At 56.0% G+C, this 26031-nt stretch overlaps 1 protein-coding gene across 3 annotated transcripts; it reads left to right on the top strand.

Annotated features, from left to right (window-relative positions):
• On the top strand, positions 1-26031 carry KRT80 (keratin 80). 3 transcript variants are annotated; one of them, XM_042946618.1, is made up of 9 exons: positions 1-692; positions 6527-6735; positions 11081-11141; positions 11403-11498; positions 18085-18249; positions 18694-18819; positions 19484-19704; positions 20173-20228; positions 25902-26031. In XM_042946618.1, exons 1-9 carry the CDS (start codon positions 258-260, stop codon positions 25913-25915), a joined length of 1383 nt encoding a protein of 460 aa, XP_042802552.1. In that variant the 5' UTR covers positions 1-257; the 3' UTR covers positions 25916-26031. The 3 variants fall into 3 exon arrangements, with proteins under 3 accessions (XP_042802552.1, XP_042802550.1, XP_042802551.1); XM_042946616.1 differs by lacking the exon at positions 25902-26031 and adding an exon at positions 20365-22270; XM_042946617.1 differs by lacking the exon at positions 25902-26031 and adding an exon at positions 20330-20454 and having other exon boundaries at positions 2-692.

Below are 26031 nucleotides of genomic sequence, written 5' to 3'. Positions count from 1 at the left end.
GCTCTCTCTCTCTCCTCGCTCTCCTTCCTCCTCAAATCTGCCCTTCCCCTGCAGCCACCCATCCCACCCAGCCCGCCAGCCAGCCCAGCCAGCCCCAGCTCCATGGAGGGGGGGTGGGTGGCTGTGAACAGCCCCCTCAGGCAGGCAGGTCTCAGGCCCTGGAACGAGCTGGGTGCGTGGTGCCGGGGGAGGGGCGGAAGCATCGCATCATCTAACAGGTTGGTCGGGCTGGGAGGCGTCCCGCCCTCCCGGAGCTAATGAGCACTGTAGGACAGGTGTTTGCTCCTCAGTCCCCAGCCTGCCCTGCCTGCGACCAGAGCCAGCTGCCCGCCACCCCTCAAAGGCTCACTCACACCCCCGTGCCCTCCCGAGTCCCGGGCCCGGGGGCCGCGATGGCCTGCCGCTCCTGCGTCGTTGGCTTCAGCAGCCTTAGCAGCTGTGAGGTGACCCCTGCGGGCGGCCCCCGGCCTGGGACCTCGGGATGGGGCAGCTGTGGAACCCCCGGGCCAGGCTTCAGCTCCCGCAGCCTCACGGGCTGTGGGCCGGCCGGCACCATCCCCAAGGTAACCGTGAACTCCAACCTGCTGGTGCCCCTGGACCTCAAAGTGGACCCAGCCATCCAGCAGCAGAAGAACCAGGAGAAGGAGGAGATGAAGGTCCTCAATGATAAATTTGCCTCCCTGATTGGCAAGGTGAGCAGATGTGGGGAGGGGGGGTTCCCAAAAACTAAGGACCTTCAGACCTCGGCAGGTGGCTGAGCTCTGTATTTCTGGAGCATCCTGCCCCACCCCTGACCCCAGCCAATGAGGAGCCGGCAGGCTAGGTCTGAGCAGAGAGATGGTGAGGGAAGTCCCTGAGCTATCCTAGCACTGGGGAAAAAGAGGCCCCAGGATGGCTCTAAGGGATGTCTGGATAATGATGTGCTTCATGGCCTGGGGTCACTGACACCAGGGAGGAGCTCTAAGTGCGGCCAGAAGGATACCCTCTCATAGGAACAGCAGATGGAGGCATGCTTGGCCGTCCTACACCAAGGCAGGCGGACAGAGGAGATAAGTCCCCAAGTCCATGCTTCACACCAGGCCTTGGCCCTGCTCAGCTCCTGGAGACGTGCCAGCAGGGCCAAAGGGGGCATGTGCGGCCTCCAGAAGGAGGCTTCAGGGTAGGGATGCCGAGGTACCATGTCAGGAGATAAGAATGCAGAGATTGGGTATTGAGAGTCAGAAGCAGACAGGCAGCCAAGCCTCCCCAGCACCCACGTGAGAGAGGGAGTGAGTCCCCAGCACCCAGACTTCCTAGACCCCACTGCCATGGCTGGTGTGCTGGTCCGGGGGCACTCCTGTCCATCTCTGCCCCAGGGCAAGGGCTTCAAGAGCTCTGAGAAAGTCCCGTCCACCTCCCAAGCCCACTCCTCATTCACCTCCTCCAGGAGACCTCTCCCGATCAGCCCTCCCTGGGCTCTGCACCCCCTGCCCTGCCCAGAAACGATGATCACAAAACTAACAGCTGCATTCACCGCTTACTACAGGCCAGCCGCTGTGCTGGAGGCTTTACAGATATATCTCTACTTCCCTCGACAACCTTATGAATGCAGTCATAATTTTAGGCCCATTTTACAGACGAGGAAAACTCAACGTCTCCCTCCTGCTCAGTAAACCAGAGCCCCATCCTTCTGCCCCTGCCTCCATCTTTCTGCACTTGGCCTCTGCACTTGGCCTCCCTGCTTCGGTGCTCCTCTGCACATGGCTAGTGTCCCCCATCAGGTGGGCGTTCGCGGAGAGGGGCAGAGGGAAGAAAGTAACGGGCATGGAACGCCTGCTTGTGCCCAACTCTCTGCGGGACCTTTGCAAATATGTGTCCTTTAGCCCACACAGCCACACTCCCCCGCGGCTATGTCCCCTGCTGTAAAGATGAGGAGACAGCCGCCCAGAGGTTAAGCCCCTTGACCAAGGTCACATGACCACCTAGTGTACAGTCTGGACTCGGGTTTGTTTCCTGCCGCCCCCGCCCCTCCCCCCACAGCTCATGTGCCCAGACCAGCATTCCCGTGCCTACAGCCGGGGTGGCCGCGGTGGGGGGGGATGAGGAGGGAAACGACAGCTGGAGAAGGACAACCATCCACTGAGGTGGCACATTCCCTCCCCCCGGCCCCCGCCTGGCCGGTTGTGCAGAGTCCCGTGCTGCTGGGCCGTGTGCCCTAGGAAAACAGCCTGCTACCCTGGGGAGGCAGGTCCCTGCACAGCCACCTCCTCTCGAAACCCGCTCTAATCCCTTAAAAGGAATGCTTCACGAGCTATGTAATTTGGCTCAGATGGGTGGCTTTTCTCTCTGAATGCCAGGGCTGATATCACCTTATGCCTCTGCCATGGGGACAGGAAAGGTACATAGGCACAGGGAAGGGGCCCAAAGGGTTGGGGTCCTGTGCCCGGGGCCAGGGCGACGCCCTCTAAGGTCTTCAGCAGAACTGGAGCCTCCCAACCCGAGAGCCTTGGCCTTGAGATGGATGTTCTTCAGGGTAGAACGCAAGGAGCCATGGGTGCTAGCCTCTTGGGGACCCTGATCATTGGGGCCAAAAAGCCCCAGCCGGCCCTCCAGCTCCCCAGAGAAGGTCTGTGAGCTCAGTCTGTTAACTCGTGTCCCTTCCCATCTCCTTGCAAAGGCCTCCGGGGCCCAAGGGAAAGCCCCATTTCTGGATTTGAGTCCTGGTGCCACCTCTGACCAGCTGTTCAATCTCGGGCAAATTATTTAACCTCTCTGTTTCTCAGTACACATCTGTGCGGTCGTCTTGTCAGGATCAAATGGGGTAATTTTTGAAGAGCATTTATAAAGCACTTACCATGTGCCAGGTGGGTTCTGTGTGTTAAATTTAAAAATCACATAAATGGGCCCAGCCCAGGGAGCTCTTGAACCCTAGGCAGGAGCCTGAGGGAGGGAGTGGGGAGAGCTTCGTGGGTAACAGCACAGCATAGGGCTAGAAGGAAACATATGGGCCCAGCGGCGAGATGCCATAACCAATGCAGGGGTGGGGGCTCTAGGCAAGGAGCAGGAACGGGCAGAGACCCTCCAGCTTTACATCCCCTCTGGGCCCTCTGAGGCACCAAGAGAAATCAGAGAGCACCAAGGAAGAGAAGGAGGAAGAGGATGGGGGGGTGACCCCCCAAGAGTCGGCCGGGGGTCCCTGGAGCAGTGTTATTTCTTCCATTTGCAGGCTCTGTTTCCTTGAGCAAGCTACTCACCCTCTCTGAGCTTCAGATTCCCCTGCCTGCTCTGCTCCTGCTCTGAAAGTGGCCCTGAGCTGTGCCCAGCAGGACGGGGACAGATACAGCCCAGAGAGGAGGAGGGGGAGTGAGCAGAGGCAGCAGGGGGGAGAGAAGGCTGAGGCAGGCAGGGAGAGGCATGCTGACCACCAGCAGAGGCAGCTGGCCAGGCACTCTCACCCTCACATGCAGACAGCAGAGGGGATGGAGACAGGACAAGAGAAAGGGCAGCCAGTAGTACCCCTGAGGGAACCTAAGAGGGGTGGTGAAGTACCTGGAGACAGAACCATGGGCACAATGTCTTCCCCAGGCCTGTGGGGCCTCTGGAAGCCTCTGGAGCCATCAACCTGCCTGCACACAGAAGGGCACGAGCCAGTATTGCCTGGAAGGCAGGGGATGTGACAGCCCCACCTCCCCACCACCACCACCCATGTGGGGAGAAGGACCTGCCAGCCCCAGAGTCACCTCTGTAAGCTCACCCGCTGGGACCGTGAGCTGGGGATCCAAATCCTCCTCCCCAGAGGCCCTTAGCCGGGAGCCCCAGCCTGGCCTGTTCAGGTTCCTCTACCAACAGGACGTGTCTCCCCACCCTGGCTGGGCCTACTGCTCAGCCGGGCAGTGGAGTTGGGTCACAATGAGTTCTGTGCTGCCGGGCTTCAGTGTCTTCATCTGTAAAATGGGATGCAGGTAGACCAGGGCTTTGCTCTCCGAGGCCTCTCCTAGAGCTGCCACCTGCAATCTAAAGCCAGGGGGTGGGGGTCATCCAGAATAGGGAGGAAGGGGAGTAAGAGGTGACTGTTCAGCAGCCTTGACAGGTTAGGGGCAATTAACTGGTTACCTGGCCCTCCCTAGGTCTTTGTGGCAGAAAGGGAAGAGCCTTTGGGCAGGGGAGATTCTGGATGGGGGATGAGTTTCCATCCCCTCCCACCGAGACAACGAGAAACCACCCCCCTCCGGAAGCAGCAGGGAAAAGGACTGCTCCATTTGTCACAACCAAAAGTGGCCTCTGGCTGGCCTGCCTGGTCACATGTACAGCAAGCGTCTCCCAGCAGGCTCAGAGCGAAGCATAGGAAATGGAGGTTAGGCTAAGGGAAGGACTTCCTGGTGTACAGGGGTTTTTGCTGCTGATGGGTGGAGGAAGGAGTCTCACAACTCTGCTCTCACCTCACCCTCAGTGTAAACACAGGGCTCTGGCTTGTCAAAACAGACGGAAGGTGGAGTGAGCAAATAGCGCCCCCACCAGAGATCCCTTCCACACACACGAGTAGGACCGAAACCTTCTGCGCCTCCGTCCCTCCTGCACCTGTTTGGCTGTGGCAACAGCAGACGGCAGGCTCAGGTTGGCTGTAGGCAGAACTTACCAGGACAAATGGGAGCTAAGAAAGGAAATGACGGCACGGCCTACCGGGCCCCATGGCCCAGTAGCCCAGCTGGTGTTATCTAACACAAATGTCACAGGGGACTTCTCAAGGGTATTACGGTCTCTCAGAAAACCCAAGAAGGTGGGCAGGGCAGAAAGAAAGAGGAGGACCCACCCAGCACCCAAATTCAAAAGAAACAGGGAGTCCATGAAGGTCCAGAGTGGGCGGGGGCATCAGACGGGACCGTCTGGGAAGCTTGACCACCAAGTCGCCACATGATCCCGGACAAGTCGCTTGACCACCGTGTGCCCTCACCTCCTTCTTTATAGGTGACGAGCACAAACCAGCTGATCAAAAGGCTCCTGGCTATGATTCTGGCTCTTTCAGCTATGATTCTGAGAGCCGGTGCCAGCAGTGGTCAGGGGAGCGGCCAGCTACCTGCTTGCGGTCAGAGGGAACGTCACCGGGCTGGTTATCTATCACAGCATCCCCGTGACAACAGCCTGCCTGTCCAGGAGCCAGGCCCCTGCCGTCTCTCCCCGCTGCCCCTGTCGTGGGCACCAAGTTGTAGGGATCCCACGAAGGGACCAGGCGGCTCCCAGTCTGACGGGGAGGGTGGTAGGTCTGGACAAGTAAGGAGCAGATGACCTGAGAACCCCGTAAGGAAAGGAAGGGGGGCGTCTTTTGAGCTGTGAGGCTTCCTGCAGGAGGGGTGCCGGGAGCGCATACAGGAGGGGCAGGGATGGTGGAAGAGGAGGGGCAGAGAAAAGCTGGAGCCCCGAGAGGACAGGCAGCCTGGGGGAAAGCTGGGGGCCCCCTCAGGCTGCGCTGGGCTGGACTGGGTGGAGGGAAGGACAGGATTCAAGAGGGATCCCGACAGCGCACGGTGGCTGGGGTGGGAGCCGCGGGAAGCCCTGCATCAGTGTACGAAGGAGGCGGGATGGAGGCGGTTTGAGAGAGGCCGCTGTGCCCAGAGCCTGCCCAGTCGTCACCCTCTTGGCAAAACTGGCCCCAACTAGAGGCAGAAACCATTCCGGGAAAGGCAGGTGGGTCCCAGGGCCCGCAGCGACTCCAGCAGCAGACAGGGGCCGCATGTTGTAGGGGGTAAAAGATCCTAAACCCCAACCGCCTGGATTCCACACCTGGCTCTGCCACTTGCCAATTTTGTGACCTTGGACAAGTTACTTAACCTCTCTGTGAAGTGTGGCGGAAGATAACCGTACCCAGCCCGGTTGCTAATGAAGCAAAGATGCCAAGCACATAGAACAAGGTTCCAGCACACAGTAGGGGCCGCGGAAACATTAGCTAGTAGGACTGTTCCAAAGCGCCTCCCCGGCTTCCTCTCCCAAATAGCCCGAGAGGCGGCCAGGGCAGGCCATAGCATCCCCAATTTCTAGCTGGGGAAACTGAGGCTTGGAGAGGCTACAAGTCCAGAGTTGTCGAGAGGATTAGCATTTCAGTACTAACCAGGCCCTCCCCTGCTGAGTTTCCAAGGCAAGATGAGACTAGGCTTGTCAGGTGGGGGGTGGGGGGGGGGGACGGCAGACGGGCCTCTGACACCCTACGTTCCCTGGGTCTCCCACCCAAGCCCCAGGCGGGCGTGGAGGGCCTCTCACATCATTGGCACATTCAGCCCCTTCCCTCCTCTCTCTGACCCTGCTCCTCCCCTAGGAAATCTTTGCTAATTGGCCCCGCCTCTCTCTGATGCCTCACCTTATCTCTCCATCTTCTGTTGGAACCATCAGTAAGTGGAGATGTGATCTGAATGTGCCAATGATGTGAGCGAGCACAGAGCAGATGAGCCACCACTGTGCAGGGAGGCCCCCATGCGGGCAGGCGAGCTGGCCCTGGGTGCCCGCGCACAGCCTGTCTGCACCCGACCCTCACACCGCTGCTCCCCTGTTCTTCCAGGTGCAGGCCCTGGAGAGGCGCAACCAGCTGCTGGAGACCCGCTGGCACTTCCTGCAGGGCCAGGACTCCGCCACCTTCGACCTCGGGCACCTCTATGAGGAGTACCAGGGCCGGCTGCAAGACGAAGTGCGCAAAGTGAGCCAGGAGCGGGCCCAGCTGGAGGCCAACCTGCTGCAGGTGCTGGAGAAAGTCGAGGAGTTTCGAATCAGGTAGGGCGCGCCTTACAGGGGCCGGGGGCAGAGACTGATGGGGTGGAGGGGTGGGGGGCAACCTGCACTCAGACGCAAGGGCCAGGGCACCAAGCCACAAAAAGAGAAGACTTCCTTGAAGAACATTCCCTTCCTAAGACTGACTTACTGAGGACGTACTATATGGCAGCCAGCATTCTAAATATTGGGAGGATATGACAGTGAACCCACAGCAACCTTTCCAAACGGTGGCCATGCAACAGAGTCAGTCTTGCACTGGCTGACAGCTAAGCACCCGGGCACCATCGCAGCCCCCGTCCCCTATCCCTTCCTCTTCTGCCCGTAAATACGCTCGCTCTCACCCACACATCCCACTAGCAATGGGAAGTGGTCACCAGCTAGAGCGACAGATGGGCTCCTGCCTTGGATACGGTTTGGAAATTCGATCTCAGTGGGGGCTGGAAAGGGAAGCAGGTGCAGGCAGGAGGCAGACATGGCGGGGTTTGGTGGAATAAAGAAACAATCCCCTGTAGGTGACATGTGCCTGACCTCAGTGGTCACCTTGCGATCTCAAGAGACGAGGGAGCCCCAGCCCCAGCCCACGAGACACTTATGGACCAAAAGGGGCTCCCTCTTTGCCTCCATCCCCTCACTAGGTCCGCGACCGCGGGCAAGTTGCTTAACATCCACACCTCATTTCCCCCTGTGTGGAGGGGTGATGGTGATGCTGAACCAGCCTGAGCCTGGTGTGAGAAGGCAGAGGGCTCATCATGGTGCCCGGCAGCCAGACATGCCAAGTCTTCTGTCCCCTAGAAGGCTGAAGTGGCCGTCACACGGTAGTGACCTTGACACAGGTTTGCTGAACCGAACTGGGCAGTCTGGAAAGGCAGACCAGGCGGTTGGGTAACTCAGAGGGGAGGTGACATCTTTGACCAGATAGTGGGCAGGGATTCCAGGACGAGGGAGGCTGAGACAGAGCAGAGAGGTGCCCCTTCCTGTGGTCCGGTCTCCTCTGGAGGAGGGGGTGTGGGGCGGGAGGCTCCTGAACCCCTCCCCTCACCTCCTCCAGCACTTGGCCCAGCCCCAAAGCCTTGCCAACCCAAGGCGAGGCCTGCAGTCTTGGGAGAAGCCAGCCAGGTGGGGCTGGAGCATAGAGCACCCTATCGGGAGTCCAGGGGTCTGGACTGTGGCTCAGCTCTCCCACCACCTCTCTGTGTGACCTCCCGTGCTCAGGCCATATTCAGGGGAGATGCTCACATGGGAAGCTCTCCCCATTCTAGAGGCCTCAATTTCCTCATCTATCAATCTAGATAGAACTTCTGGCCAACGGGCATGATCTGCAGCCCTGGCCAGGGCTCATCCTCATGGTTGAGCCCCTTTGTGCCTAGGGGCCACCTATCCCCAGCCCTGCCCTACCAGTTCCTATGGAAACCCATAGAAACCCTCACTGCCCATTCTGGGCTGCCTGGCTTCAATGTCTGACCATGATGAGGAGAACAGGGTCGGCATACCAGAACCCAAGACTCTATTCACTGATATCTAGCCAGTCTTCGGCCCCCAGAGAATCAGAGAATGGCCGGATGGGGGCCTTGGATCTTCCCTTCATGGGGAAGGAAACACAGCCCCAGAGAGGGCAGGGAGTTGTCCTCAGTCACACAGCCATGCACGCTAAGTCCCATGTCTAACCCAGCCAGCCGCAGTACAAGGCCTGCTCCTGTGAGTCCAGCCAGATCATATCCATGGAGGCGCTTTGTAAGTGGAAGTTCTGTACAAACACTACTTGTTGTTTTAATCTGGCTCAGCCTCCTCGTTTGGCCTGCTGCCTGCCTTCCATCTGCTACCTGAGCTTGCTGTTTGGGCTCAGGGCCTCTCTTCCCCTCTCTGGGTAGGGAACCCACCAGGGTTGAGGAAGATGAGTTTGGAGGGCTTCTCCGGATCTGCAGGCCAGAGCCAGGGAAGCTCCAGCCTGGCTGTGCAGAGCCCGGGGGCCCCCAGGAGCCAGGAGATGCCAGGCCAAGCCCTAACAAGGAGGGGTGTGCCCTGCCTCTATAAGGCCGATGAGATCAGCTTCACTTCTGGAAATAAACAAGTTGGGGGGGGGGGGCGGGTGCCGGGGTGGGTGTGACAAGCTGAAAAGGGCTGAGAAGGGGTTTGGGAATTGGTGGCTGGCAGACTGGCAGGGGATTGGGAGTGCGGCGGGGGAGATGGCATTTACCCAAGTCTCCATGAGGATGGAGACTTCCAAAAGCTTTGATGTAGCCAGGACCCCAAGGATCAGCTAGCTAACTCTTCTATTTATTAAGGATGAAGCAGGGGCCGGGCAAAGCCTCTTGGGAAACCATTTGCCCAAGGCCACACAGCAAGTGACTCAGGGGTACCATGTACAATTGTGCAAGAGGTTCACTGCACAAAAGCATCTGGTTGAGGAGGTGAACTAGGGCTGAAATCCAATGGAGTTGGTGAAGAGGGAGGAGGGAAGCCTATACAAAAGGATGGAAAAGGGAGTGAGGAGTAAGGAGGAGGTTTGACACCTCAGAGAACCCCCACTGGACAGCTCTCCCCACGGTCCTGCCCCCAGGCAGGCAGAACTCTGCTATCCAGATGGGAGGAGAGAGGGAGAGACCCTTGAGCACTGGGCTTATGTGGAGAGGGCCAGTCAATGAGGGGCTTCTCAGCTTGGGACTTCTTCAGGGTCACCAAATTTCCAGTGGGAAGTCTGGGAAGGAAGTGCAGAGAACCACCCACACTCCCTCTGCAAAGAGGCCTCCCACGGTTTTTGTCTCCAGAAATGCTAGAGGCCAAGGCAGAAGGGTTGGAGGACGGGGCCTGGCTTTAGATAGAGCAGAGCTCCGGTAATAATAATAGCTTTAGCCGGTACCATGCACTTTGTAAACACTCCATGTATTAACTTATATAACCCTCGTGACATCACTGTTATCATGACTGAGGCGCACGCAAGTAGCTTCTTCAAGGTCACGTGGCTAAGGAACGAGGAGCCAGGATCTGAGCCCCAGTAGTGTGGCTCTGGAGCCTGCTTGCACAGGAAAGAGTATAAGTAAACTTCCCGGGCTTCCCAGGCTCTGCTGGGCCCCAGACTGCAGACCAGTCTCCCTGGCCCACCCTCCTCCCCACCCCCACGACCTGCATCCTAAGAGCCCCCCTGCCCTGCAGACAGACTCTCGGAAGCCAGGGCAGTGGCTGAGGAGCCGGCGTGTGCTCAGCACACAGAGTTTCAGAGACCCCGTGCCCAGCGGGCTCTTGTTGGCTTGGGTCCACTCCCCTGGGTTTCTCAGGGAGGCTGGTGGAAAAGAGGGAGCCATTCCAGCCAGCTGCTGTGGGCAATGGGTGACGCTGCCTCCGTGAGGTCAGGGACCTGGGAAGGCGGGCGGCTGTAATTAGAGCCGCCAGTGATTCAGGCATTCCCTGGGGAGGAGGGATGAAAACAGGAAGCACAGAATCCCCACATCCACCCATCACCCTCAGCCCCAGGGGCCAAGATTAGAGGCAGGGGTTAAGATCGGTGACCCAGAGATCCCGTCTCCCATCCAGCAACGTTCTTATTCCAAACACAAGGTGGGCCTGAGTAAGGAGGAGACAAATCTAAGAAGAGAGAGAACCCACCTGCGTTGAGTTCTGACTCTGCAATATCTGTCATGCATCAGGGGTGGGCTTGGTCCAACCCCCACACGTGCACACACATGCAACTGCACCCCTGATAGGCGAGCCGAGGAAGGAGGGCTTCACCTGCCCAAGAGCACACTGTGGGTCCCTCTGGCTGCAATGTCCACACTCTCCCCGCCAGAGGGACCATGATGGAATGGCGTCCTACCAGTGAGCAAAGCAGACGAGGTGGAGGGAGAGGGTGAGCGGTGAGCGGGCATCTTGGAGCAGACTTGACCGAAAGCACAGCTTGCTGGAAATGGAGATTCTTGGGGGGAGGAGATAGGGAAAAGAGGAGAGAACAAAGGATGAAAGGGTGCTGTGCAATCCAGAGAGGCTTCCTGAAGGAGGCGGATATGAGGAAGAGCTGGGAAGGGGGACAGATGCCCCCAGGAGAGGAGTGGCTGATCATCTGGAAGGAGCGCGAGAATGGGGAGCAGATGTGCCTGCCTCCCCGGAGCCCGCACCGCGTGTCATGGGCCTAGAAGGGATGTGTCACAGAAGATGAGGGGCTACATCCACCTGAGGCAAGGGCCGCTTTTTTTTCCAATTGGCACAAGGCACCGAATGGGACAGCAGAGGCCCTGAGCCCCACTGAGGAGAGTTCATCCTCCCCCGAGTTCCTGCCACATGTGGCTGAACGGCCTCTCTCTCTCTCTCTTTCTCTCTGCCACTGCCTCGCCCCCCCCCCCCAACCTCATCCCAGGTATGAGGACGAGATCTCCAAGCGCACAGACATGGAGTTCACCTTCGTCCAGCTGAAGAAGGTAGCTTACGCTGCATGTCCCAGGGGCTCCTTCCCCGTGGACCCTCCGCCCTTGTCCCCTGAGGATCCCCCAGCAAAGCCTTCAGAGGCTTGAGTCCCGGGACCATAGACAGACACCGATATCTGTCCTCACCCTGCTGCTTCCCCCCCGGCACTGAGCCAGGGCCCCCCTGGAATCCACCCCCAGCTCCCAGGATGGGCACCCCTCTCCCGCCCTGGGACGCCGCCCTCCCGCATCACTCACCACTGCTCCCACCCTCAGGACCTGGATGCGGAGTGTCTCCGGCGGACCGAACTGGAGACCAAATTAAAAGGCTTGCAGAGCTTCGTGGAGCTGATGAGAAACATCTACGAGCAGGTGAGGAAAGGGGGCCGGTGTCCCACCGAGCCAAGAGCTCGGGGGAGGGAAGGGCGGCCAGCAACAATTTCCTCAACCCCTTCCTGCACTGCGGTCAATAATCCCACGTGTCCCCACATCACTCATTTCGTGGAGCACAGGCAGATTCCCAAGAGGCCTCTCTCTCAAGGAGAACCTGTTCCTTGGAGTGTGCTGGTGTGCAGAGGGCATGTGGGGGACCGGTGCATCCAGGCGAGGGTTGGGAAGTGGCCTTAGGGGCAGAGAACCAGGGGGCCTTGACCAGCTGTCCTTATGGAACTGATCTCTTCCCATCACTGCAGCCTAAATGGCGGGCACCCCCAGGCCCAGGTCTGAGAGGCACGCACTTCCCCCTCCCCTGTTTTGGGCTGAGGCAGAGAAGACCCGTAGTCAGATTCTTTGGTTCCCAGACAATGCTAGCTTCTGCCGGAACAAAAATGGCCCAGGAAATGCAGACAGGGGAGCCTCCAGATCCCTTCTGATTTGTCCCGAAGTCCTCAGCTGAGCCTGGGGAGAAAACGGCCCTGCAAGGCCGAGGGCACAGCCAGTGCGGTCAGCAGATGGGCCCTGCTGCTGGCCGGGGACGCCGGCCAGGTCCGTGCCACTCTGCCTCCAGGGCGTCCTCTGGGACAGATGTTCTCCTCCCCACCTGCCCCGCCCATGAGCCCGGCCCATGACCAGGAATACACCTGGGCATTGCCAGAGGCACACCCACCCACCTTCTTGGTCCGTGCTCCATTTGGATTTAGCAGTTCTTGGACCCCAAATCCTGACTCTTCATTTCCACCCCCCCAATCTTGTGCCTTTGGGCAAATTATTTCTCCTCCCTCTGCCTCAGTTTTTTCATCTGTAAAATGGGCTGAGTCATAACACGGGGCCCATAAGGTTGTGCTGATTATTCAATGCAGTCATCCAGGTAACAAATGGCTATGGCAAGCCTGCCGGGCCCCTAGCACCAATATCACAACAGTGGGCACGATGGGCAAAGTCCACGCTCTCGGGGGCTACCTGAGAGCTAAGAAGGGACAGGTAATGCGCCAGTGAAAGAACATGTGAGCAAGATCATTTGGGAGGGTGAAAAGTGCCAGGCTGCAGAAAGCCAGATGTGGTAGTGCTGGAGAGGGAGGGGAAGGTCAAGGATGGGAAGGGAGGGGCGGGGTCTCAGCAGAGGTGTGAGTGAGTGAAGGCCCCCGCTGGGGAGGTCCGGCCCAGGGGAGAGCTCAGTGGGTTTCGTGCAGAAGATCTGTGTAAAGCACCGAAGGCACGAGGGGTCTGGTGAGGAAGGGGAGAGGGAGAAGTGGCTGTGGCTAGGACAGAGCGGGCAGGGGTTGGCTTACACAGGGAATTTGGAGCTCATTCTAAGAGCACCGGGCAGCTCCCGGGGGGCACTGGGAGGGGTGGTACAGAGAGGGGAGGGGTCTGGCCTGAGCCGTCACGAGACCACCGTGCACACAGGGTGCTCAGTGCGCACGGCAATTGTTAGCGCGAGGTGCCTAGTCGGCGTCGGGTTGTAACGTCTGCGTGTCCACGGACTGCCGCAGGCTAAGAAGGCAACACTGACCCTGCGCTCCAAACTCTCCCCACGCCCGTGGGCCTCTAAGCTGGCACTCACAAAAATAGAACGCGAGCCATGTATGTGATTGTTTTTCCAGTAGCCACGTTTAAAAAAAAAAAAGAAGCGGAAAAATTTAATTTTAATAATACGATTCATTCGGCCCCGTATATCCACAATGTGATTATTCAGCATGTAATCGATACAAAAAAGGAAGAGGCTGTTTTACATTCTCTTTCTCATGCAACAGCTCATCTCCGTTCTGACTAGCCACATTTCAAGGGCGGGCTATCACACGTGGCTAGTGGCTACCCCAAGGGGCCAGGCAGATGTAAGCAAAGGGAGGTGCCAGCCACAGCTGGCTCAGGGGCCAGAGAAGCACAGTGGGACGTGAGTAACCCCAGGAGGGCTGGACGCTCTAGTTTTGACTTTGAGCAGACACCAGATCAGCAAAGCACGGCTACAGGGGCGCCTGGGTGGTTCAGTCGGTTAAGGGTCCGACTTCAACTCAGGTCATGATCTCACGGTTCATGGGTTCGAGCCCTGCATCGGGCTCTGTGCTGACAGCCCAGAGCCTGGAGCTTGCTTCCGATTCTGTGTCTCCCTCTCTCTCTGCCCCTCCCCTGCTCACGCTGTCTCTCTCTGTCTCTCAAAAATAAATAAATGCAAAAAAAAAAAAAAAAAAGCGTGGCTATGTAGCCCACCTCTGCATTTCAGAAAACAGGCCTTCCCTCTCCCAACACACACACACACGCACACACACACACACACAGGCCAGGAAGCCTCAAAAGCGGATGACCAGGCGCTTCTCTGGGCCTCATCTATACACTGCAGCTGCCTGGGCAGCCCTCTGCCCCTCACCTCCCGGGGATCTACTGACAACCCCCTGCAGGCAGGCGCCCCTCCTAAAATGCCGACAAAGAGAACCTGATGGGTCTAAGTTGATTTGGTGCCTGCTTGCCTGCCTTCATAGTGCCCGGGAGGCTGCTCCAGGAATATAGGCTGCTTTGCCTCCGGACATTTCACCCTGGTTTCATCACCTATCACAACAACAGTATGGTTAGCTACTGTTTATTGAGTACCTACTATATCCCAGGCACTGTGCTAAGTGTTTTCCAGGTGTAATCTCATTCACTCCTCATAGCAACCCTATAAAGGTAGGCATGATGATTAAGAGAGCACAAACTTCAGAGCAGCTTGGATTTGAATCCTGGCTCAGTAATTATGTGAGCTCCAGCACGTTCTTTTATCTCTCTCTAGACCCCAATTTCCCTATCTATAAAATGGGAAAATAATAGAGCCTAGCTTACTGGCCTGTTGTGAGGATCTATTTTGTTACTATACGCTAAAGCAGGGGCGCCTGGATGTCTCAGTCGGTTGAGCGCCGACTTCAGCTCAGGTCGTGATCTCGCGGTTTGTGAGTTCGAGCCCCGCATCAGGCTCTATGCTGACAGCTCCGAGCCTGGAGCCTGCTTCGGATTCTGTGTCTCCCTCTCTCTCTGCCCCTCCCCTGCTCACACTCTCTCTCTTTCTTTCTCTCTCTATCAAAAATAAATGAACATTTAAAACTCGCATATATATATGTATATATATATATATATATACATATATATATGCTAAAGCAGTAAGAACAGTATCTCGTATATGGTAAATATTAAATGTTAGCTGGTTTCGGTTCTACAATTACACCCATTTTACAGATGAGAACATGGAGGCTCAGAGAGGTTTTAAAAAACCTGGCCAGGATCGCACAGCTAGCAAGAGGTGGCAGCGTTCAGAGCCCAGTGCCATTAAGCACTCTATTTTACTGAGCGGCAGTCAATTACCCCCGCAGAGTCACCACCTCCCCTGACGCAGGAACCACAAAGAGGGTGGTCACGCACGTGGCAGTCTCCTCTGGCTCTGGCTCCGAAGAGAAGCTCTAAACTGCACACTGGCTCAATTGTTGCCAACTTGGAGGTGCACATGCTCTGTAGGGCCCATCCCGTGGAGGCTGCCTGCACACAGCCTGCATTGTTACGTCCTCTGCAGCCCAGCAGGGCCCAGCGTGTCGGAACAGGTCTACAGATGTTCTGCACCCTCTGTTTCCTACTTCTGTTTACTGAGCTCATGCTTACTCTGCCTCTTTCCAGAAAGGGACTGAGTCTGCGCCATCGGCTCTGTTTGCCGATCCCTTCTCCCTCCCTCCCGACAGTGCGTTCTGACAGTGCCCTGGCCTTTTCCTGGCCCGTGACAAGGGCCAGCTCATGCCTGGGCTAGAGGGCTTTACGTGAAACTTCCTATGCCCACTGACCTCCCCCCCCCAGCGTGTTGACCAAGGAAGCCCCAAAGCTGCACTCCCGAAACCATCCACAGCCAAGCCCTGGCTGGGATACTGGTTCCAGGTGGGAAATGTCAGCCTCCAGTGGTGACCTGGGAACAGCAGAGGTGGGACATGGGTCTGTAGGGACCATCAAGCTTATTCTGACAAAGGGTTGGGGCTTCCCCCTGCTTTTGCCCAGAGATCTTTGTTAAGTGCATTTGAAGAGCAATGAAAATCCTTCATCAGGAGACTTCAAGGGGCAGCTGGCCACCAGGCTCAGGGTCCTGCCAGCTCCGGGATGGGGACAGGTTGCCCCCAGCGGGCCTTCTGTACACCCACCACTGCCTTAAGCTTCCTTCTGCACGTTCCTTGTCCCCTGGGAGGCCGGCGGGTGAGGCTGGGCAGCCAGCAGACAGGGCAGGGGGGGTGCCTTCCTCCTCTGGCCTCCAACCTCTCTGTGCATAAAGACAGACCGAGGCTCAGGAGGGGGCCCGAAGTCAGCAACGAAGTTCAGAATATGGTCACAAGACAAAAACTGAACGTGGATCCGAGCAGGTCTCACCAACTGCCAGTTTTCAGGAAATGCAGGGGGCACAGGAGCGGGTTTAACACCAGCACATGGCACAATCAGTAAAATCCAGACTGTGGGGCTTGCTACAAGGCAAGCAACCCAGTGTTTTCAGTAAGAATAGCGAGGCAACTGGGTGACTCAGTCGGCCAAGTGTCCGACTCTAGGTTTCAGCTCATGATCTCATGGTTCGTGAGTTCGGGCCCCATGCCAGGTTCCATGCTGACAGTGCGGAGCCTGCTCGGGATTCTCTCTTTCTCTGCCCCTCCCCCACTTGCTCTCTCTGTCTCTCTCTCAATAAAAGTAAATAAATAAACTTAAAAATTTTTATTTAAATAAGAAAAATAGCAAAAGAGAGAGAGACAGAGAGGAAGAGAGAAAGTTGGAAGGGTATCTATAGAATAAGAGAGACTTAGAGACATATGGCCCAATTGCACTAGAGGGACCTTCTTTAGATCCTGATTCAAACAAGCAAGCAAGACAGAGAGAGGGAATATATATATCTCAGAAAAATGGGAACAGGGACCAAAATTTGCTGACTGAGGCAAAGGTCAAGGGTGAACTGTGAATGCCAGTAGGAGTAATTGTGCCGTCTGTGCCCCACGCCCTCCCTCCCCCCAAGTGAGCCCCACCCCTGCCTCCCAGGGGGCCCGCCCCCCTCCCTGCCACCTGACTCACTCTGTCTGTACAATGTTGGCCATGGACCCTCGCTCCTCCTTCCCGCACCAGTCCTGCCCAGGCCTGGGTTGTTCCGCACCTCCAGGGGAGGTGGCCCAGGGCCTGAAAGGTGACACCTTGCAGCCCCTTATGAAGACCCCTGTCCCCACCTGCCTCTCTCTATGTACCCCTAAGCATTCAGGCCGGAAGCTGTCAGGCTGCAGCCTGGGGCTAGAAAGATAGACCGGCTTCCGCCCCTGTCCCTTCCCCTCTAGGGGAGCTTAGCAAGAGCAGCAAGGGCTCTTGGAAGGCAGTCTGCACGCATGGCTGTCTCCATAACCTCTCTGTGCCTCATTCTCTTTCCTGTCTGTGATCTGGGTCCTGCCAGCCTGGCGAGGATGAAATGTGAGGTCTGGAAAGCACTTAGCACATAGCCTGGCCCGTAATAAGCCCCCCGAGAGCTGTTACCACTTCCAGGGGTCTCTGAAGATGTGGGCTGGCATTTCCTTTTTTTTTTCTTCCCTGACAAAGTGAGGGAGCAAGGGCAGAGGGAGAGAGAGAATCCCAAGCAGGCTCCACGTTCAGCGTGGAGCCTGACGGTGGGGCTCAGTCCCACGAACCGTGAGATCATGACCTGACCTGAGCCGAAATCAAGAGTCCGACGCTCAACCAACCGCACCGGGCTGGCATTTTCGAAGCAGAGGGAAGGACAGAGAGGAAGAAGAAAGAAGGACCCTAAAAGATGGGGAGAAAATGAAAATATCAAGGCTAAAGTGTGTTGTTGTGGGCAAGCTCCTCAGCCAGATTGGAGTGGGGGGGGGGGGGGGCGGGGGGCAGGTTGTGGCAAGTCTCTGGGGTGACTCTGAAGTCACCTCGGCCTCTGCCCCTGGCAGGGGAGCAAGGAGGACAGTTTGGTCAGCCTCCAGCCCCATTCCCGCCTCTCATCATTCATGGGCTCCCATTCCAATACTTATTCAACAAACAGTGTTCACTTCCAGATGTGGGGGGTGGGGTACAGAGAGGGCAGTGGCTCCCCAGGCCCTTGGGGAGCTCCCATCCAGAGGGGGAGGCCAGGCTGCATTACCACTGAGCCATGACAGACTAGAGGGGCCACAGCCTCCCCACCAGGCATCCCAGGCCTTTGTCCCATCAGCCAGGAGCAAAGTGTCCCACCCTGGGAGAGGTGGGGACACCGAAGAGAAATAGGCTTTCAGGATGAGCCTCTGGAGCCAGGAGTCCCTCACTGCCCTGTCCCCTCTACCCAGAGAGGGAGGCAACACTGGGTGAGTAGGGGCAGCGAGCTGCTTCCCAAGAGTCGGAGCTGAGGGCAAGTGGCCGAGAGGCACCCATCACTGGGTCATCCCTCCGGGAGGCACAGAGCGTCACTCTCCACTCACCCTGGGGACTCAGGGACCACGGGGATCTATGGCTAGCTGCGGGTGTGGTCCACCTCCACCAGCCCTGAGCCCCCGCGTCTGTGCCCGGCCAGGAGCTGAAGGACCTGACAGCCCAAGTGAAGGACGTGTCGGTGACCGTGGGCATGGACAGCCGCTGCCACATTGACCTGAGCGGCATCGTGGAGGAGGTGAAGGTCCAGTATGATGCCATCGCGGCCCGCAGCCTGGAGGAAGCCGAGGCGTACTCCCGGAGACAGGTGCGGGGCTGACTGAGCCGGGCGGGGAGGGGCTGAAGTCACCGGCAGCTCTGTGCGCTGACAGTCTGTGAGAGGGACGTGGGGAGCACAGGGACGGCGTGGGGAGCACAGGGGCGGCACAGCCAGTTCACGGGCAGGTGTGGACAATGTGAGAACCCAGCACTCCAGCACTGCCGGCCGAGAGCTGATGCGCTGGGGGACAGGTCACAGTCGATGGCCTCCAGAAGCCACCCAGTAACATCAGGCCAGGGGTGGGTCCAGCCAGAGTCAGGCATGGAGGGGGTAGGAGGGCGAGGCTGGCCTGGGAGTGGTGGCTGCAGAGGAAGTGGAGCTGGGGAGGGGGGCGCTGGTAAGAGAGAAAGGGAGCAGCAAGGGGCAAGGGCAAGGGCACAGGGAGGGATGCAGTGAGCTGCCCCTCACTGCCACCTCCTCCGCACCCTCCAGCTGGAGGAGCGAGCCGCCTGCTCAGCTGAGTTTGGGAACAGCCTCCAGAGCAGCCGCGGCGAGATCGCTGACCTCAACGTGCGCATCCAGAAGCTTCGATCCCAGATCCTCTCCACCAAGAGCCATGTGAGTATCTTGAGGCCCCTCCTGGGGGTGAGGCAGGGAGGAGTGCAGGGGCACACACTCTCTCACCCTCACGCACAGACACACGCAGACACATGCTCACATGCTGAGGGCATGCAAAGCACTGGGCAGGTCACTTAGCAGCTCTGTGCCTCAGTTTCCTTACCTGTCCTAAGATGGCTGTGAGGATCACGTGAGCATTGCATGTAAAGGTGCTCTGTAAACTGGCCAGCACCGTGGGTACGGTGCAGAGCGCCAGCACCGTGGGTACGGTGCAGAGCACCAGCACAAATACCCAGAACCCACCTCCTCCCTCCCAGGCCTCTGGCCAATGATACAGAGAAGAGAGCAGACGCCCGAGCCCAGCGTCCAGCCAGGACAAGCCTTAGAGCAAGTGCTGCCCTCTCAGGACAGCTGAGACCGGCTCCTGGGGTGGGGGGTGGGGGCTGCAGAACTTCCCTCTCTCATGGCCTCCGGAAAGGGTCTCCTTAGGTCTAACTGGACTCCCTCTTGCCTCAGGGCAACCCGGCACCACACCCAAGAATAAACCGCCGCAAAGCCCTCCTTGCTGTGCATACCTCCCCCTTGGACAGAGGTGGGCTCCCGGCCCACTCTCTCCTCCCGCCCAGTGCTCGCTAACCCCTTCCCTCTCTCGTCCTGGCTGCAGTGCCTGAAACTGGAGGAGAACATCAAGGCGGCCGAGGAGCAGGGGGAGCTGGCCTTCCAGGATGCCAAAGCCAAACTGGCCGAGCTGGAGGCCGCCCTGCACCAGGCCAAGAAGGACATGGCCCGGCAGCTGCGGGAGTACCAGGAGCTCATGAACACCAAGCTGGCCCTGGACATCGAGATCGCCACCTACCGCAAGCTGGTGGAGGGCGAAGAGTGCAGGTGAGGGCTGGGGCTGGCGGGGTGGGGCTGCAGAACGGACTGGACACGGGTCCCACGCAAAGCCAGCCTCCCCTTCCAGCAGGATACGTGAGCTGGGAAGACCTGGGGTCGTGTCCTGGCTCAGCCACTTACAAACTGGGACCTTGGCCCATGCGTTAAATCCTGTTTCCTTATCTGGAAAAGGAACTGACCGTAACACAGCCTACGGTGGGGAGGATTGATACGATTCTGCATGCAAATGTCTGTCGTAATTAAGTGCTCAGTAAATGTTAGATACTTAGGCAGGGGAGAGGAAACAGAGGCCCAGAGAGGACAAACTGGCTAGCCAGGGTCACACAGCAGGCCAGCCCAGGACTGCGAATAACAGCCCAAGAACTGCCCTCCACCTGCCACTCCCCAGGGTCCCAGGCCCAGAGGGGCTTAAGCCACAGGCCCCCTTCACATCCTACCATTTCCCTCCTCCCCCAGGATGGACTTGCCTTCTACCGCCATGGTCAGCGTTGTGCAGTCCAGATCCAGAACCGGTGAGTCCACTTGCCCTAGGAACCCCTGGTGGGGAAGGGGACACGGTGGGGGGGAGTCATGACCTTGAAGGCATCATTTTAAGTGGCTCCCAAACCTCCAGCCCCTTCCCTGCCCCACCCCTTATGTTCCCTGTAGCTGCCTCCAAGTCTGGCCTTTCAAGAGCCCCTTCCCGGATAAAGAAGAACAGAAAAGGCCCTGTGATCCAAATCACCGAAATGTCTGAGAAGTTCCTCTCGCAGGAGTCAGAGGCCTCAGAGTAAGGCAGCTGGACCCCAGGAGCCCAAGTCACCCCCCTGCAGCAGGAGGGACTTAAGCTAGACTCAAGAAAGCAGCTTGGAGCCTCTAGGTTGGGAGGGGAGGCAAACCTGACTCTGAACGAGACGGAGAAGGGTTCACAGCAGGGCCTGCTTTTTTGTGGGCTGCCTGGGGTGGCACAGGACTGTCGCCGGCTCTTGGGAATCACTCCACTCCATCTCGGTATTCCAGTCCCACCCTTCCAACCTCCTGGCCGGAGGTTTTCCCAACTGGGTAAACTGGTATCAGGGGTCAGTTTTATCACCACATCCTTGCTCTCCTGAGGCTCCTCCCCAAACAGAGGGCTCTAACCGAGGAATCTTTGACCCTTTCGCCCAACCCTTGCCCTAAACTCGCATCTCAAGCCTTGCCTTGCCTCTGCCCCAGGACTGAGGCGGGTGCCCTCGCTCACCCAGCCCCAGCCAGCCATGAATCAGGGGCTGGTGAGGACTGTTTGGGCACCCTCCCCACATCTGGCGTTCCTGGGTGCTGAGCACCCCCGGGCCCCCCAGAGACCTGACAGTATTAGGGAGTGAAAGGAGGAAGTTCCCCAGGTGTGTGGGCCCTGAGCCCGGGGGTCAGCCCAGACACCTGTGCCTCTTCCCTCCTCCTGTGGGTCCAGTCAGAACTGGACAGGCTGCCCAGCCAGCTCCCGGCTCCTTCTCCAGAAGCTATTCTTGCCATGATAAACCCCCCGCGAGAGGGAAGTCCGATGGCAGCCTGGGACCAAGCAGGAGAATGTGGCCCTCCCCTCTCCTCCCTGCCATCCTGCGGTTCACCACCCTGCCCAGGATCCAAGCTCTCTGCACCCGCATCTCCCGCCTAGGTGTTTCCAAGCCTGGAACTTGGCCCTGGTGTGCCAGGCCCTGGAGACCCCTAGGCCCACCCCTATCATGAAACCCTGGGCCATTTCCCATGAATCCCACCTCTCGGGGTCTCTGTTCTCTCCATCAGGCCGATCAGATTGACCCTTCCCTCCTTTGTATCACTGAGGGGCCCAGGAACACCCCCGCACCTGTGGGGTGAGAGCCCCCTCCTCCCACCACGCCCACTCCCCTGCCTACAGTGGGGCCATGAAGAAGGCACAGTCCAGGCAGGTCTGGGAGCTTCTGAGCCCTTCAGATTGGGCGGGGGAGCCCCAGTGACAACCAAAAGGAATTCCGCGTCCAAAGAGAAGATCAGGGCTGGGAGGAGCGTTCTCTTTCCTCATCTTGGCTCTCACCTCTGGGGCTCACAGGGAGATCCTGGCAGCTCCAGCCCCCTGGGTCCACAAGCCACCCTCCCTACCTGCCCTTGCCTCTCTCTACTGCTAGCCTCAGTCTTCCTTTCCTTCATCTCAATTTCCAGGACATGGTCCCCAAGGCCCCTGCGAGGCCTCAAGGTCCTCCAGCCTGTGGGGGGCGCTGAAGGGCCACTGACTCTCAGGCTGGAGGAAACTCAGACATAGACTCATCCCTGAAGTCCCCAAAGGGTGCTGATTGCTGCTCTTTCTCTGCCTATTTATTGGTTTCCAAGGGAGCAAGTCTTCAGTGGGGATGCAAGGTATATAAAGTATATATATTATTTTTCATAACTTATGTGGCTTTTAACTTATTGCTTCCCTTCCTGTTTCTGCATAGTCAGTGCTATATTTACTATCTGGATAAACAACACATATCCCAGCCACCCCAGCTGGCTGGCAGACTATCTCGGGGCAGTGCCCCCTTCTCCCTCCAGGGGATGAATAAAATGCTGAGATTTGTCCGTGGAAAAAGCTGTGTGTCTGTTTTGATCTGTCCTCTCAGGATTGGCCAGTCACTCACTGATCACACAGGTTGACCACAGGACTTTGGGGATCCTCCAATTATGGGGAAAGGGGTCCAGGGACTTATACCTTCAGACCAATGCAAACTTGGACACAAAAAGGTCTCCTGCCCCACCACCCTATAATGAGACTTGCCCAGTGTCAACCTACGTTCCCGACACCTCCTGAGGTATCTAGGCACCACGTGGCCGCCTCAGCAAGCACAGACAATGGGGGATTCCCCCCAAGCTCTTCACCGCGACTGTGGGGGTTGGCACAGCCCAGAATATATTCTGATGGGTACAGGCCTAATCCTGTCAATTCAAATTTTAGATCAACAAACAAGGATTCAAGGACCTTCTCCAAGCCCAGCCCTGCATTAAGGCACCCACAATTGTTCCCCACCCCTCCGTCTCAGGAAGCTCACAGTCAAGTCGAAAGATAAGCTATCTACCTAAGAGAGCCAGCCCGAACTTCCTAACCAAGTGAGAAGTCCAGGGAACCAGAGAATCAACACAGGCTTCTTGGAGGAAGAGGGGCTTTAAGTGAGCACGAAGGAGCTAGCTAGACAGAAGGAAGAGCAGGTGTCTCAATGACAGGAAGCTTGAGAGCAAAGAAGGGACTTTGAAGCGTTCGTGTCCTGGCTCACCCACTCACTGAGACCCCAGACAAACGGAGCTTCATTTTCCTCATCTGTGAAATGGAGCATAGACCTCCCCTACTCACCAGATAGGGTGTTTGAGGATTTGACAAGATAGCTGTGTTCTTTCCTATCAGGAATACCACATCCTTCATTTCCAGCACTCTGAACTATAACAGGATTGTGAGAAATGTCACTATTATTATAGCACGTGTGTGGATTAAGCCCACTAGTTCGAATACCAAATAACAGGCAAAAAATGGGCCTCGGGCTGGCCCTCTTGGGGCACAGTACAGCCAGTCCCCCGGACTGGAAGTTCTGAGACTTCTATTCAGGGTTGATCCATTCTTCCGAGGTTGATCCATTCTTCTGAGCAGAGCCCTCGAAATTCAGCAGAAACTGCTGGATAATCCACATTCCCATCTAGGAGAGGTCTAGAACTGAGACTAACTCGCTCCTTACTCTATTCTATTACTTTCTGGATTATGACTTTCTAAATACTAATTTGAATGTCTGGATCTGAATATGAATTTCAGAGCCAAAAATTATACACACACTTGTTATTTCCTTCCTTCTGCTTTCTTTGAATTTATTATTTTTTTTAAGCCATCTCTGTGCCCAACTTGGGTCTCGAATTCATGACCCTGAGATCAAGAGTCGTATGCTCTACCAACTGAGCCAGCCAGGTGCCCCTGAATTTATTATTTTTACCATTTTCAACTTCTTGAGTTGAATGCTTTAGTTTTCCACCTTTCTTCTTTTTCAATATAAGATTCTTTGAAGACCATAAGTTTGCTTTTAAGAACCATTTTGACTGCTTCCTATTTTCCCATGTAGCATTTTTATCAGCATTTCATTTAAAAAAAAAAAAACTTTACTCTTTAACTCATAAGTTATCTAAAAATTTCCCCACACCTGGGTCACTCATCTCCAGACATTTATTGAGCGCATACTTAGTCTGTGCCTAGACCTACATGGATGCTGAGGGAGACATTAGATTCACCCAACACTTATCCCTAACTATCTGCTTTAGCCATGTTTCACTTGCCTGCTTTGGTGCCTTTTATCCAGAAGACTCTCAACTCCTTGGGGGTGAGGATGGCATCTTATCACATCCCCAGGGCCTTGCACGGTGCCTGGCATGGGAGGTTTTCACTAAAAAGTGAAATTGATGACAGAATGAATGAACAGTGTACCTTCCCAACTGAGGCCTCCTGGCCTAAATGAGCCATGCAAGTGAGGGTGCGGCTCCTTGACCTTTGTATCTCCCGTGCTAATGCAATGCTTGGCACATTGAAGGAGCACAGTTAGTGCAGGGAGGGAGGGAAGGAAAAGAAGGAGGGAGGAAAGGAAGGGAGGGAGAGAGGGGGGAGGGAGAAAGAAAAAAAGAAAGAAAGAAAGAAAAGAAAAAAGAAAGAAAAAAAGAAGAAAGGAAAGAAAGAAAGAAGAAAAGGGAAAGAAGAAAGAAAACAAAATAAGAAAGGAAGAGAAAGAGAGAAGAAAGAAAGAAAGAAAGAAAGAGAGAGAAAGAAAGAAAGAAAAGGAAAGAAGAGAGAGAACAAAATAAGAAAGGAAGAGAAAGAAAGAAAGAAAGAAAGAAAGAAAGAAAGATAGAAAGAAAAGAAAGAGGGAAGGAAGGAAGAGGAAGAAAGAAAGAAAGAAAGAAAGAAAGAAAGAAAGAAAGAATTAAGTGCCGCTTTCCTAAAGGTGCATGGGAGAAGAATGAGACACAAACAAGTCAGCTGCAAGAGAAAGGGAGCAGAGGACAACAGTTTGGAAGGACGGTCACCGCGAGCAACTCCTCATTCTCATATTTATTGGGAAAATCATATAAATCACCAATAGACATCACTATTCATTATATTGTTTAAAGAGTGTTCTCGGGAGGAAAACAGAACTTGTTGAAGCATGTAGCGGGAGTAATGGTTGAGCAAGCACAAAGAATCTGATTAGACCCATAACAGGTGGTCATGGTCTCTGAGAAAGTGGAGAAGTACGAAGAAACAGGCGGTGTTCCACCCTGAGCGGGCCAGGCGTTCCCAGCTGCTTGGCTTCAGCAACGTAAATCAACTGCCTCCCTGGAGAGACATTTCAATAGATGTTCTTCTTAGAGCTATCTTGTGTATTGTATAGTTCTAGTTAATGTTTTCCTCCAGTATTATGTCTGAGGGGCCATTACAAGGAAGGAAGAGGAAGGAAAGGAAAGGAAAGAAAGAAAGAAAGAAAGAAAGAAAGAAAGAAAGAAAGAAAAGAAAGAGGAAGAAAGAAAGAAAGAAAGAAAGAAAGAAAAGAAGAAAGAGAGGGAGGAAAGAAAGAAAGAAGGAAAGGAAGGAACAAAGAAAGAAAGAAAGGGAAGGAGGAAAGAAAAAAGAGAAAGGAAGGAAGGAAGAAAGGGGAGGAGGAAAGAAAGAAAGAGAAAGAAAGGAAGGAAGGAAGAAGAAAGAAAGAAAAGAAAAGAAAGAGAAAGGAAGAAAGAAAGAAAAGAAGAAAGAGAGGGAAGAAAGAAAGAAGGAAAGGAACAAAGAAAGAAAGGGAAGGAGGAAAGAAAAAAAGAGAAAGAAAGGAAGGAAGAAAGGGAAGGAGGAAAGAAAGAAAGAAAGAAAGAAAGAGCAAGCAAGCAGGAAAGAAAGAAAATTATTCTTATCTGCTGCACCTTTCTTACTCCCCCTCCCTGAGCAAGCTCCCTCCTTCCTCCTCCTTCCCACTCCCGCCCTCTAGAGGGATTCACTGAACACTTGGCCAAGGATGGACCCCTGCTCTGAGTAAAACAAAACCAAGCCCCTGCTTGGGTTGGGCTCTTTCTTCTCCTTGATCTCTGGTCCTCCTAACTACCTGTGAGACGGACAGGACAGGTATCGTTAGCTGAGGCCCAGAGAAGCCAATCACTATAACTTTGGTCGTCCAGCAAGTGAAAAAAAAGCATTATGGTTTCATGGAACCATTTTTTACCTGCAGACTGTGTGCCATAAGGGCATGAGAAATGACCAACCCCAGGAGTTGGTGAAATGGAGACTAAAGACCCCCACCTTCAGGGGCGCCTGGGTGGCTCAGTCGGTTGGGCGGCCGACTTCGGCTCAGGTCATGA

This window comes from Panthera leo, chromosome B4 (genome assembly GCF_018350215.1).
Source record: "Panthera leo isolate Ple1 chromosome B4, P.leo_Ple1_pat1.1, whole genome shotgun sequence".
Classification (NCBI taxonomy): domain Eukaryota; kingdom Metazoa; phylum Chordata; class Mammalia; order Carnivora; family Felidae; genus Panthera; species Panthera leo.
The sequence above is the reverse complement of the archived record's forward strand: the minus strand, read 5'-3'. Positions and strand labels throughout refer to the sequence as shown.